The sequence below is a fragment of the Bos taurus genome, chromosome 7 (genome assembly GCF_002263795.3).
Source record: "Bos taurus isolate L1 Dominette 01449 registration number 42190680 breed Hereford chromosome 7, ARS-UCD2.0, whole genome shotgun sequence".
Lineage (NCBI taxonomy): Eukaryota > Metazoa > Chordata > Mammalia > Artiodactyla > Bovidae > Bos > Bos taurus.
Window position 1 is genome coordinate 7,728,870 of NC_037334.1, and position 12,969 is coordinate 7,741,838.

General features: G+C 46.6%; 2 protein-coding genes and 1 long non-coding RNA gene across 23 annotated transcripts in view; 2 read left to right on the forward strand and 1 right to left on the reverse strand.

Moving 5' to 3' along the window:
• Nucleotides 1–3,060, forward strand: part of WIZ (WIZ zinc finger) — a 26,718-nt gene extending 23,658 nt beyond the window's left edge. For 6 of the 10 annotated variants that reach the window (XM_024994825.2, XM_024994829.2, XM_024994828.2 and 3 more), the window contains 2 exons: nt 108–303; nt 1,310–3,060. In XM_024994825.2, the coding sequence (XP_024850593.1) occupies nt 108–303; nt 1,310–1,469 (356 nt within the window). In that variant the 3' untranslated portion in view covers nt 1,470–3,060. The remainder of the gene's footprint in view (nt 1–107; nt 304–1,309) is intronic. The other 4 variants (XM_024994831.2, XM_024994832.2, XM_059888516.1 and 1 more) reach the window with 1 other exon arrangement.
• LOC132345685 (uncharacterized) lies at nt 1,548–5,100 on the reverse strand. Its single transcript, XR_009495151.1, has 2 exons — nt 4,752–5,100; nt 1,548–4,380 (listed from the first exon to the last, which is right to left on the reverse strand). It is a non-coding gene; the product is annotated as an uncharacterized lncRNA (long non-coding RNA).
• Nucleotides 5,101–5,187: 87 nt separating this feature from the next.
• The window catches only part of AKAP8L (A-kinase anchoring protein 8 like), a 31,988-nt gene continuing 24,206 nt past the window's right edge, over nt 5,188–12,969 (forward strand). For 9 of the 12 annotated variants that reach the window (XR_235128.2, XR_807603.3, XM_005208581.2 and 6 more), the window contains exons 1-2: nt 5,188–5,537; nt 10,275–10,349. Coding sequence is in view for 10 of the 12 variants with exons in the window: in XM_005208581.2 (XP_005208638.1) it covers nt 5,339–5,537; nt 10,275–10,349 (274 nt within the window). In the remaining 2 variants the exon portion in view is untranslated. The remainder of the gene's footprint in view (nt 5,538–10,274; nt 10,350–12,969) is intronic. The other 3 variants (XM_002688560.7, XM_005208583.5, XM_010806638.4) reach the window with 1 other exon arrangement.

Sequence of the window (12,969 nt, forward strand, 5' to 3'; positions counted from 1 at the left end):
AAAATTCCCGCAGCATCTGCCCCTCACTCGCTAAAGGCGGGAACCTCTTCGGGGGCCTTGCCATCCGGCTCATCTCCCGTCCCACTCCCCGCTTTTCCCCACCTCAGAATTTGAGCGCCGACAAGCCCGCCCTCCAGATGCCTCTGCGGCCCGGGGCAGTGAGGAGGCCAATGACCTGCACCAGAAGCTGGAGGAGGTGCGGCAACCTCCACCCCGGGTCAGGCCAGTCCCCGCCCTGGTGCCCCGGCCCCCCCAGACATCACTGGTCAAGTTCGTGGGCAACATCTACACCCTCAAGTGCAGGTATGCAGCCCTCCCCTGGGGGAGGGAGGAGACCGCCCGCGCAGGGCTTGGCCTCCAGAGCCTCTGGGCCAGACTGGGGTGTGGCTGGGCCCAGGGTGGGGGCTCCTCACAGACAGCGATGCCCCACAGCCTCAGGCCCTTGAGCTTTATAACCTGCAAGACCTGGGTTCAGTTGCCGGCTCTGACCACAGTTTAGTGACCTTGAGCGAGAGTTTCTTGCTCCATACCTCAATATTCCCACCTATAAAATGGGATTGATAACAGATCCACCAAATAGATTTGTTGTCACGATTAAAAGTTGTGTAGTTACAAAACACTCAAACTGTACCTGTCACATAGTAAGCAGTTGGCAAGTGTTTGCTGGATTAAGGAGGAAAAAAATAGGTCTTAGTTCATTGTTAGTAAAGTCCACGCATCCATCAGTGTCCAGGAAACTGAGAGTCTGGGATGCAGTGTGCCTGCCTCAGGCCACACAGGCCAAGTCAGAAGTAGGATTCAAACCCAGGGCTCAGGACCATGAGCTTGGGTTCTGTATTTGAGGCTGAGAGAGTGAGGAGTGGGTGAATTGGGAGCGTGAGTCAGGTGGGTTGGAGTTGGTGTCCAACCCCCCTTTCCCTGGCTCCCGTCCTTCTCTCCTGGGGCCTGGCAGGGTTGCATTTGCTTCCCTGGGGTCCCTCTCCGCCTCAGAGCACATGTTTCAGTCACCTGGCAGAGGTGTTTAGGAAGCTCAGTGACTCATACCCAGCACCTGAGCTGGCAGACTGCCCTGAGCATAGGGGGGGTCTCTCCAGGGGGCCCTAGCACGACCCCGTGATGGATAGAGGTAGCTGTACGTAGGAGGACACCTAACTTCTGAGTCCCCCTTTCCTCACATCCTGGGCCTGCTCTGTTCACAGTGAGGAGCAGCAGGTGTGCCTGATGCTCAGGGTGCGGCCAGGGCTATGGTTCTGCCTCTCCTTACTGCAATGGCCACTTTTTCCTCTCTCTGTTCCCCATGCCCCCCCAGGTTCTGTGAGGTGGAATTCCAGGGGCCCCTCTCCATCCAGGAGGAGTGGGTGCGGCACTTACAGCGGCACATCCTAGAGATGAATTTCTCCAAAGCGGACCCCCCGCCGGAGGAGCCTCAGGCCCCACAGGCACAGACAGCGGCAGCAGAGGCACCCTAACACAAAAGCATTCCAGACCCCCTCTCACGCCATCTTTCTCTCCTTCTTCTCCTCTCTTTCCTCCCTCTTTCTTTTCTGTTTCCAAAGGAGCAAGCCAAAACCTCAAACCGGTACCTTTCACGGGCCGGGCACACTACAGCCGGGGCACCGGAAGCCAGCTAGCCACCCTTCCCCTAGCCCAAGGACTCTGGGGCCACACACAGGGCATCTTCCTCCAGCCCACACCCACCTGCCCATTTGGTTCAGCAGCGGCAGCGGCCAGGTGTCTGGCGGCAGCCAGTCGGTTCACAAGGGAGGAAGACCAGCGTTCTCCCGTGTCCAGCAGTCAGGCGGGCTCTTTTTGCCATCTGTGGCCACTTGCAAAGACCCCAAGGACCCCTGTCCTGGTTCCTTCTTGCCCTTGCCCCTGTGAATATCCTCTCACACACGCACGCACGCACTCACGGACCTCGTGAGACCCGGGAATCGGCCCCAGCCCTCCAGTTCCCGAGTTGAACGACTACCACATCACGCCACGGTGCTTGCTCAGGAGAAGGCATACTCCCTCTGTGGCCCTCTGCCAGGGCCTGGGAGCCCCCTGCCTGAGCCCACAATGCCACGGAAATCCTTGTTGGCCGCCTCCCCCTCATCCCTTGCAAGAGGGGCCTTCCCAGCCAGGAAGAGCTCAGAGCTGACAGCTGCCTCCTGCCGTGTCAAGGCCCTCCCAGAGTCTCGGGGGCTCTGGGGCCTGGGAGTGGGTGGGGGTGGGACTCTCCTTCCCCACCCTCACCCCCCCCCCCCTTTTCACTGTTGCTTTCTATGTATAGCTCCCTAGACCTTTCACTTTTTTAAAAACGCGTTTTGTGTAGAGAATAAGGAACGTCGATCTTTTTATTTTGCAATCCTGGGCCAGCTAGAAACCGGGAGCCGATTGCCCTTTTAACTTTTTTCAGTGGCCACATTTTGGTTATCGATGTACCTAGAAGTATGTAAATTAGATTAAATTTCTCTTCTGGAAACACCCCGGGGCAGGCAGCCAGCGTTGTGTTTTTCTGTCGAGTGGACAAGCTGGCATTGTCTGTCTGGCAGCCAGGGCTGGGATCAAGCACCTCCGCCAAAAGCCCCTGGAAGCCCTGGGTTTTCCTGTTGGCTGCCAAGCCCACCAGACCTGTCTGGGGATGAGCCCAAGTTCCCAGCTGTTGGCCCTCCATGGCATGGCTGGTGGTTGGGGGAGGGGGCGGCGGGTGGGTCTCTGGCCAGCTGGTGCGGCAGCTCCTGTGAGCCAAGGAGAGGAACCAGAGCCCTGGGCAGCTGGTCTGGGAAGGGAGCCAGGATTGAGCCGTGATTGAGGCCTAAAGGGCTCTCCGAGGGCAGGAGCTGTCCATTGAGGGTGTGGGGACCTTCACTGGTGGGGAGGGTGAAGTGCACAGCCGCTGGGACTGCCCTGCCTTCAAGACATGTGACCTGTGTGGGGAGATACACACGCTTCCTGAACCCAACTAACACAAGGGGGAAAAAGAGCTGCTGGCTCCTTTTCGTTGTTATTTATTTTCTCATTCTGCAAATGTTTATTGAACGTTTCTGAGATTTTAAGAGATTTTGTTGGCTGCTCCTTCTTGTTTATTGCATGTGGTTTTTTAGCTCATTATTTTCACTTAAAACAGCCAGGGGCTGCAAAGTGGGAATGACCTCCTGGGGCAGAGGCCTCTCCTACCCCAACCCCATTATCCTGGGCCCCCAACCATGCCCCTGACTGGGAACGGGGGACTCACAAGCTGTGACAGTATGTACCCCCTCTCCCCAAGGGTGGTCTTGGCCTGCACACTTGGCTTTTCTGCTCCTATGAGATCAGGATACATATCTTGCCTGCCGGAGGAGGCCCTCTACTACTCATGTCTAGTGTGAGACTTGGAATGCTGGTAGAGCCTCTCTTGGAATGAGACCTGACCCAAAGGCACCACCTCTTTTGGCTTTTCATAAATTTTTTTTAAACTAATACATTAGTTTTAAAAAGTGATGTAAGCTGGATGTAAAAAAGTTCAAACTATACAAGAACTTAGAAAGTAGGAGGTCCTGCGCCACCCACAGTGATGCCATGATAAGGGCCAGTCCTCGAAAGGGTTGAATGCTGTTCTTGCCACAGAGGGATCTTTCCCTAAAACTTGTGATCACACCCCTTCTCATAAGCAGTTCTACTACTTGTCTCAGAGGCAGAGCATTAGATAATAGTGAAGTCAACATATGAGGGTAAAACATAGCTGTGGTACACGCCATGAAGGAAGCTATGGGATCCAGGAGAGGTGTCCTGGGGCTATGCCTTAGTTTGGAGGGCAGGCAGGTCTCCCTGAGGGTGACACTGAAATGAGCCCCACAACTGGAATGCACACTAGGCAGAACTTTATGTACTTCATATGTGGAGTTTTTCAATACATTGTGAACTTTGTCCCACGTGGCAGCAAGTTTTGCATAGGCCCAGGGTTGGAGGAGTTGCTAAAGCCTTTCATGGAGAATCCTAACCACACAAAAGTGAAGTAGTAAAATGAACTGTCACCTACTCATCAGTTGTAAACTCATGACCATCTCTTCAGCTACAGCCCCTTCATGTCCTTCTCTCCATATGAATTACAGTTACCAGACCAATTAATCTCTTAATGTTTCAGCATATTTCTCTGAAGGATACGGACTTTTAAAAAGTGCCATCGAAATGAGAGATTAATATCAAAAAGTCAGTAGTGGCATACTTTAAAACAAAAAAGTACAAGTCACCCAGCTTGATGAATTTTCACGAACACATTAAGCACAAGTTTCAGTGTCTGCAGCTCCCTCAAGTCGTCTCTTAGCAGCTATAAGATGGCTCTGACAGTGGACACGTCCAAAGAGGCTGCTAAGGACACAGCGCTGGAGCCTGGCTGGGCTTCTTACTGTAGGATCTCTAAAGTCCAGAACAAACGGAGAAGGGTTTAGAGTGGGTAGTTCCAGCTTTAACACTTAAGTGTCAAGGACCCTGAGCAAGTCATGAATTTCAAGCTTCAGTTTTCTTATCTTTTTAAATGGGAGTTAAAAAAAACCCAACTTCCTCACAGAGCATTTGAAATAATACAAATATATATTTATTACATATAGTGATATAAACATGATGTATATCTGTTATCTTTATGTAACAGTGGATAACAAAATGTAACATTTCTTTAGATCACCCGGCACCGGACTGAATTCTTCACATATGTTATTTCACATATTTGAAACTGTGCCCAGTATCTTGTTTGGCACTTAAATGTAATTTTCATTCCAACATGGCTTTACCTTGTTCGTTTTGGAGCTGAAGGCCAGGGAAGTTAGGAAAGAGAGTAGATTGGCACGACACCCCCGTGGCAAAGCCGGGACTGGAGGAGTGCCCTGTCCTGTAGACCCAGCTCCCTCTGGCGGGCCTCCAGGGCACAGGCCTTTCCCGCCTGGCCGCGCTTGGGCCTCAGGTCTTTCCGTAGTGAACAGCTCCGCCCCTTCGAACTCTGCGGGAGTCCACCTCCAGGCCGTCTCCTCTAGGCCAATCCGCATGGTCTCAAAATAACGGGAGGCGGGATTAGGGCGGGGCTCTCATTAGATTGGCAGAGCCCTCAGCCACGGGGCTAAGGAGGCTTAGAGATGGACAGCGAGGCTATCCAACAGGCTTGAAGCCAGGGTCCGGCGCGAGCCAATGCTGTCGAGGGGCGGGGCTTAGTTGTGGGTAGAAGGGGCTCGGGGGATTGTCTCCGCTAACGCGGCGGCGTCCGACGTGTGAAGCAGCTGCCAGAATCTTCGGGTGCAGTTTTCGCTGCTGCCATGAGCTATACAGGTGGGCCCGGCAGGGTTGGTGAGGAGAGGGGTCAGGCTTCAGGTGGAGAGGGATAGGGATGTGCCGGAGCCGCGCCGGGCTCGTCCGTGCCTCCCACGGGGCTTGGACACTGCCCTCTCTGCGGTCACAAAATGGCGCCGGGGTCCCGTCGCCTCAGTATCGCGCCCCTCACGCCTCGGCGTCTCAGTTCTTTGTGCTGGCCACCTTGCGTCCCGGCTCCCGACCGCCCGAAGTTTTGGCTTCTGTCTCCGGTGTCGGTGAGTCTTGGTTTCGGCACCTGAGTTCTCGCCTCCGTCCCTGGCCCGGCCCCCTGGGCCCTCGTCGCCTCAGGTCGCCCTTTCTCGGGCCTCGGCCCTTCAGGTCGATCTGCGGACTCGGCTGCCGTCGCCATTGTCCCCCGCGCAGTTTCCCCGCAAATACCGTGGTTGCCCGCCCCACCCCCTCGCCTTTACCTGCCCCAGGCTGGGAGAGGCGCCAGCCCCTCCCCTAAAGTGGGGATGTGAGTGAATAAATACATGAAGCGTTAGAGCCGAGTGGGGAACCTCGCATCCTTAGGGACTGAGCCTTGTGAAGAACGGCTGGCTTCCGTGTTAACTCATTGCACAACTGTCAAATTCATTGTGGCGTCGGGGGTTGAATAGACACTGACATACTGACGGGAATTCCTCAAGTGTTTTACAGAAGAGGGCAGACCATAATCGGGAAACGAACGTAGTATGTGTTGTGGAGTAGTCAGTACCCTGAGGACCTTGTTCTATTACGTGGGGGTGGTTGGGGACCTCTGGAGAGCATTGAACATTTGAGCAGAGACCTGAATGGAACGTGGAAATTAGGGATATCTGGCCAAGGGGGCCCTCCAAAGACCTAGTGACAGGAGCTGCCTGGCGTGTTAAAGGATCAGCCCAAGGTGATCAGTAGGTCTTGAGCTAAGGGGAGGGAGGGGATGATGAGATTAGAGAGGGAGCCATAGGATATGCCTGGGTGATTACAAATCATCCCTGAATGAATTCAAAGGCTGGCCTGGGACTGCTTTCAGAATAACTGATGAGGCTTTTCAGCCAAGAGCTTCCCTTGTTAATAGGGCTTGAGCTTGTGTGGTTGCTGGGTAAGCTGCATTCTACTTGGAATGTTTAGGACTGAGAATGGAATCTGAGCCTCTGGGGCTGCTCCATAGACAGCTGTATGTTGGCCTTAGATGAGAAGGTAGTGTTAGCTGTCCCTCCTCCAGGTCAGGAGCTTGGCAAGAACTCCAGTTTTTTTAAGCAACCATCCCTTAGCCCAGTGGTTCTCAACCAAGGGCAAGTTTGCCCTCCAGGGGACATTGACAAAGTTTGTAGCGTGGTATTCGGTTGTCACTTCTTGGGGTGGAAGTTGCTACATGTGCATCTAGTGGGTAGAGACCAGGAATGCTGCTAAAACATGCTATAGTGCAAAGGGTGGCCCCACCCTAAAGAATTTTCTGGCTTCAAACATCAATAGTGCCAAGGTTGAGCAACCCTGCCCTAGCCTTTGTGTACCTTTTCTGGTTCACCAGGGAAGTCAGTCGGGTTGATACTAACATAACTGAAATTGAAAACTGATCCTATTCACCAAATCTTATCAAGAACTGGAAGACAGTTTTGTGGTTCTTAGGGACAGGACTGCTGAAGAAACCAGGGGAAGACTGGTTGGGTGCTGGTGGATAGCTTAATAATGATCCATTTAATTTCATAGACAAGGAAGCTGATGTATAGAGGTCACAGATGGTCAAGTTTGAATTTCAGCTCCATATCTTGTAGGCTGTAATTCTGTGTTTGAGTTGGCAGTGAGGTAGCCAAGCTAATGAGGTTATGATTAGTTTTCCCCTGATCTTGACCAACTGAAAACCACAGTTGCTTTATAACGTGTGACTTTCCCTTTTAAGAAGCAGACCACTAAAGTCAGAGGCATGTGAGGACTTCCCTGGCAATCCAATGGTTAAGATTCCACTGCAGGGCCACTGGTTCAGTTCCTGGTGGGGGAACTAAGACCCCACATGTCAGGAAGTGCTGTCATAAATAAATAAATGAATGAATGAATGTCAGGCATTTTATGTCACATTTTAGACAACTCGTTGCCTTTAAGAGGAATTTCTGGAGGCCTTAAAGCAAATGTTAGCATTATTAGTAAGGGTAGAAGGTGATTTAAAATGTATCTTTTTGATAACTTATCTAATTTTTTAATCTAATTTTATTATGTATACTTGAAAAAGAAGGTTCTGTCTCTACCACCAAGGGGAGGAAGATAGGAGCAGTGGAAAAACAGGACAAAAAATCCAGAATCAGATCTTTAAACAAAGGTCTGAAATGCTACCAGTCTTTTTATAGGAACATTCATCATGTCATATATTTTCTCTGTGTTAGGAATGCACAGGTGGTTTAGCTGGATGGCTCTGGCTTGGGATTTCTCAAAAGGTTACATTTTGGATGTTAGTTGGGACCTTAGACATCTGAAGGCTGAACTTGGGCTGAAGGTGACTCAGACTAATGTGCCTGACAGGTTGATGCTGGCTATTGATTTCTGTACTATCTGGAGCTCTCCACAGGCCTACTAGAGGGTCCTTACTATATGCTGGCTTATAGTAAGAGTGAATAATCTGAGAAAGAATGAGGTGGAAGCCTCAGAAGTTGCACTGGGTCTTTTCTGCAATATCTTCTATTAAACTGCCTCCCTCTATTTGGGAAGAGACAACATGATGTCAGAAGGCCGGAATCATTGGAGGCCATCTTGGAGGCTGATTTTCACTGGATAGTGGAGGTTGGCTGCAACCTAACCTCTTTCCTATTGTCTTCCAGTTTTTGTCACTTGATATTATTTTTTCAAAGAATCCCCTTCTAAAAAAAGAAGGAAAAGAATAAAATAGAGAAGCTTTGTGTGTTTTTGAGCAAAAAAGGTATCAGAGAGGCTGGCCAGTAGGGAGGGGCTGTGATAACACAGTTATAAACCCATGGTCTGACCTTTCACTTTATAGGACCAAAAATTTGCTTATTTTATTTTTTCACTCAGAGCTTATTTTTTCATTCAGAATTTAATCAAGCTGAAAAATTGAACCAAGACAAGATCGATACTCAAGCCAGATAAGAATTGGTTCATAATTGGAGCATAACTAGCTAAAGAAGGTCCTGCCCTGGGGGCAGTGTTGTGGCACAGAATATTAATGTAGAGAGGACAGAACTAGAGCTGAGTTTGCCTTTGAACTCTGAAGGTTTGGTTGACTGATGAATTATCTTTCCTTTTTCTCAAAGAAGAATCAGGGCCCTCTCCCCTGAATATACATAGATCTTTTGCTCTATAGCTTTAATACTGTGTATTTAATCCAGTATGTATTCCTGTTAGCTTGTGGTACGTTCTAGTTGCAGCTGCAGTACCTTCAGACCATGTTACCTAAAGTCTGGAGTTGTTTTGCCAGTGGCACTATTGCTGAACAAACAGGTTTCCAGAAGCTAGTTGACCAAACAGTGGAAAAGGCCAGTGTAAGGTGGTACTTACATTGGGAGCCTTCCCCACAGGTGAACCTTCTTTAGATTACTTTCAATGTTTCTTGTGTATAGTTATTATCAGGGTTACAGTTTGGGCATCTCAGGAAGGTTCTGGGTCCCTGGAGGAAATCCATTCCAGTGTGCCCTCTTTAATTAGGGTATGTAGGAAATGTTGAATTTATATGCTTCTGTCACCAGCTCTGTTACTCCCCCGTGCCCAGTTTCAGCTCCCTCCTCTGGGAAGTAAAGTGTGGATCCACTGATCTTTGTTTGAAACCCTTGGAGCTGGGTGTGTTTTGGAATTCTAGCTTAAAAGGACATTGCATGACACCTGTAGTGGGGTTTGGGGCAGCACTTTGTAATTAAATGAAGAAAGATAAAGAATGTCCTCATGGGTCAGTTTTTCCCAAAATGCATGTTGACACCACATTTGACGAAAACACTTGGTTTTCAGACCTTTTTGGACTTTGGAATTGGCAGGGTAAGGGATCTTGGCCCTGTCCCTTTTGTTGGCTGTGGTGAGGATGAAGCAAAATAATGCAGATGAACCCCTTAGCACCCTGCAGGAAAAACACTTGTTCAGTGTTGGCTGCTGTTGCTGTCCTATTTGCCGCTATGGTCTTAAGAAATGAACTGGAAAAAAAAAAAAAAAGAGAACTAGAAAGAGTGTCAACAAATACTTGAATGCCTGCCCAGGGAAAGGCACTTGGTGTATGCTTTTATTGTGAAAGCTACTGGAGGTGCTGGCTTTAATTTTTAGGTCGTGAGTTGGGTCTTGATGGGAACAGGCAAATGTTGCCTCTTATGGTGTCTATCATAATTTCAGTGCTAAGGGCAAATCACTTAAAAATATTTTACAAAAATATTTTAAAAGTGTAGATTAAAAGATAATCAGCATTTGAGACCAGTAGTTTCTGGTAGAAGTTCAGATTTTCTGTACTTGTTACTAATTCATTAGAAGTTGAGAAATAGTATAAGATTTGAGAAGATTGGAAATTATACATAGAATCTATAATGCTTGTTCCATATAAACATGCTAACCCCAAGTAATTACATTTAAGAAGTAATTGTAATACACTTTTTTTTTTTAATGGGCAGATGAAAAATATATATAAGCTTTAGATTTGGGGGAATGGAATAGGTATTATTTACCTTAACATTGTTCAAAATTAACCCCCATTGTTATTTGAATTGGAGCTCACCTTTCAGTGATATAAACACTTTCTTCATTTACCTGAATAATTTGGGTACCCATTTATCAAAACAGGGTACTGGTTTAAAGATTTAAAAATGTTTATCCAATTCTTCTGACATAACAAGTTAAATATAGCCTGCCTTTCCTTTGGTTGATATGTTCTGGAGGTGTTCAGAAACCAAAAGTTTTGGTGGTTTTCCAGTGAGGGGAGGGTCTGCCAGGCAGTCTCCACTGAAGGGTAGTCTTAGGTCATCTTCATGTGGCTTTTTTGGAGAAATTAACCACACTGTACATATATTTAGGCTTTGTCCAGGGATCTGAAACCACTTTGCAGTCAACGTACTCAGACACAAGCGCCCAGCCCACCTGTGATTACGGTAAGTGTGGGCCCCTGGGAATTGGAGGGTGTGTGCTCTGCTTTTAGTGGCAGAGCAATCCACTGGTTTATTAGTTGCCTTTAACATTGCTGTCACACTGTCTTTTCCAAATGCAAACTTGTGTGAAATGGTATGGTGGGCTCTTAGAATAGCTTCAGGGGGTTAGAATTGCCCTTTGGGGGCAATTATGGGAAAGAGGTCTGTTATTGAGCAAGCTGGAATTCTTGACTGTATATGATTGGTTCTTTTGACCCTTTGACAAACTGTTAGAAGTACTTGTGGCCTGTGACAAAGATGTAGGTTCAGAAAATCCCCTCGAGGGAGGGTCTGGGGAGGAGAGTAGCCAATCAAAGTCCAAAGGATTGATGTGAGCAGAAACCAAGCCATTAACTTAACCCCAGGGTAGTGTATGAGATTCCAGTGTAGGAGAGGCTGCCTGTCTGAATCTAGATGGCTTTTAGAGACACAGTCAGGCTGGTAGGCTCCTCACACACAGGGTTGAAAGTTTCTCATTGATTTCTCAACTGTGGACAGACACACTGAATCTCTAATTCAGAAGGATCCATAGATATTCTATTGGTGTCTCTCAGCAGTCCAAAACTGCCAGTAAAGCTGTTTCTCTGTGATTTGTGACCATGACCCTAGTTCTCTGTCATGAAGGAGCTTTCTTCAAAGGGTTTTGCCTTGGTTATTGAGATGGGTAATTGGTTTTACTGCCAAGGTCTAGGGAAAGACTGAGTCTACACAGTCACATTCTCTCAGGAGTCACTGATTAAATGGAAATAAGTAAAACTCCCTGAAGGATTGTCAGATTGTCCCAGGGGAGAAAGAGAGACTTAAAAAAATGTTCTGAAAATGAGTAAGGAGGTATCAAATAGTTCATAAGGAGGAGAAACTTTGTTTGCATGGCTTCTCTGTCCTGCCCTCCCTGCCTCAACCCTTTTCATTAGACATAATCCCAAATTACACATCTTTTTTGAACCATTTTCTCTCAAGTTTATATATTCTAGTCCAGAGCATTTTATAAGATGTGGCATTTGCAAATATTTTCTCCCAGGCTGGGGCTTATCTATTTGTTCTCTTGATAGTATCTTTTGAAGAACACAAATTCTTAATTTTGGTGAAGTCCAATTCATCAGTCTTTTATTTTTGTTTTAAAAATCTTGCAGCTGTGCTGTGTGGCATGTGGAATCTTAATTCCCTGACCAGGGATTGAACTTGAGTCTTAACCACTGGACTGCCAGGGAAATGCCAATCTTTTTTTTTCTTTTTGCACCGACTCTTCTTTGCAGCGCAGGAGCTTCTCTAGTTGCAAGATGTTTCTCTAGTTGTAGAACACAGGCTCTAGAGCGCATGGGCTCAGTAATTACAGCACATGGGACTCTCTAGTTGTGACTCTTGAGCTTAGTTGCCTGACCAGGGTTTGAACCCAAGTCCCCTGCTTGCGTTGGAAGGCAGATTCTCAACCACTGGATCACCAGGGAAATCCCCCCAGTTGTATCTCGGAAATTTATACTTAACCCAAGGTCACAAAGATTTTAAGCGCTTCATAGTCTTAGGTTTTACATTTATTTTGTGATTTTGAGTTAATATTTCTACCAGGTATACAGTGTAAGTCAAGATTCTTCGTTACCTTTGTTGAAAATTAATTGAATGTATATGTGTGGGTCTGTATCTGGATTCTAATTCTCTTTCATTGATTTGCCTGTCTTAAGTTTCCTCTAGTACCTTACTGTCTTGATCACTATAGTCAGTCTTGAAATTTATGAATATGAGTCCTCTAGGTTTATTCTTTTTCCAAAATTGACTTGGATATTCTTGTTCCTTAGCTTGTTCGTATAAATTTTAGAATCAGTTTGTCAATTTCTATAAAAATTCCTCTGGAGATTTGGAGTGGAATGGTCTTGAATCTATAGTTTGGGAGAATTGAAATCTTAACAGTATTAAGCCTTCTAATATGTGAACACAGTATGTCACTTCATTTGTTCATGTCTTTTTTTTTTTTTTTTAGTGTTTTCTAGTTTTTGCGCACAAATCTTACACATATTTTGTTCAGTTTACAGCTAAGCATTTCATGTCTTTAATGGTATGGGATATGATAGTTTTCAAAAATTCAGTTTCCAATTGTTCATTGCTGTTATGTAGAAATTTGATTTTTTTTTTCTTTTTGTATGTTGATCTTGTAATAAAACCTTGCTAAGCTCACTTATTCACAAGTTAACTTTTTTTTCCACTAGTAACTTTTTTTTGTAGTTTTTTTTTTTTTTTTTTGGAGAAGTTTTACATCATGTTTTGAAGGAATAGTTTTACTTCTGGCTTAAATTGTAAGACTAATATAACAACGTTTAAATAACATTTTGAAAAACAGTCAACCAAGGTCCCACCATTTTATACTTGTCAGCATAGTTATTTTAGGTAGTTGAATAACTTACAGGCGGCTAGAACTTGTTTTGTTGTGCTGTTAGAGCGTTTCCTTGGGCAGCGTAAGGCTTAGTAGTTTCTTTTTTGATGCCCATGTGATATTACTGAGTAGGTTGACCGTAATGTGATTAACTATTACCTTAAAGTCAAACATTTACATAGTTCTCTATTTTTGCTCTTTAAATACTGTTTTCTATAA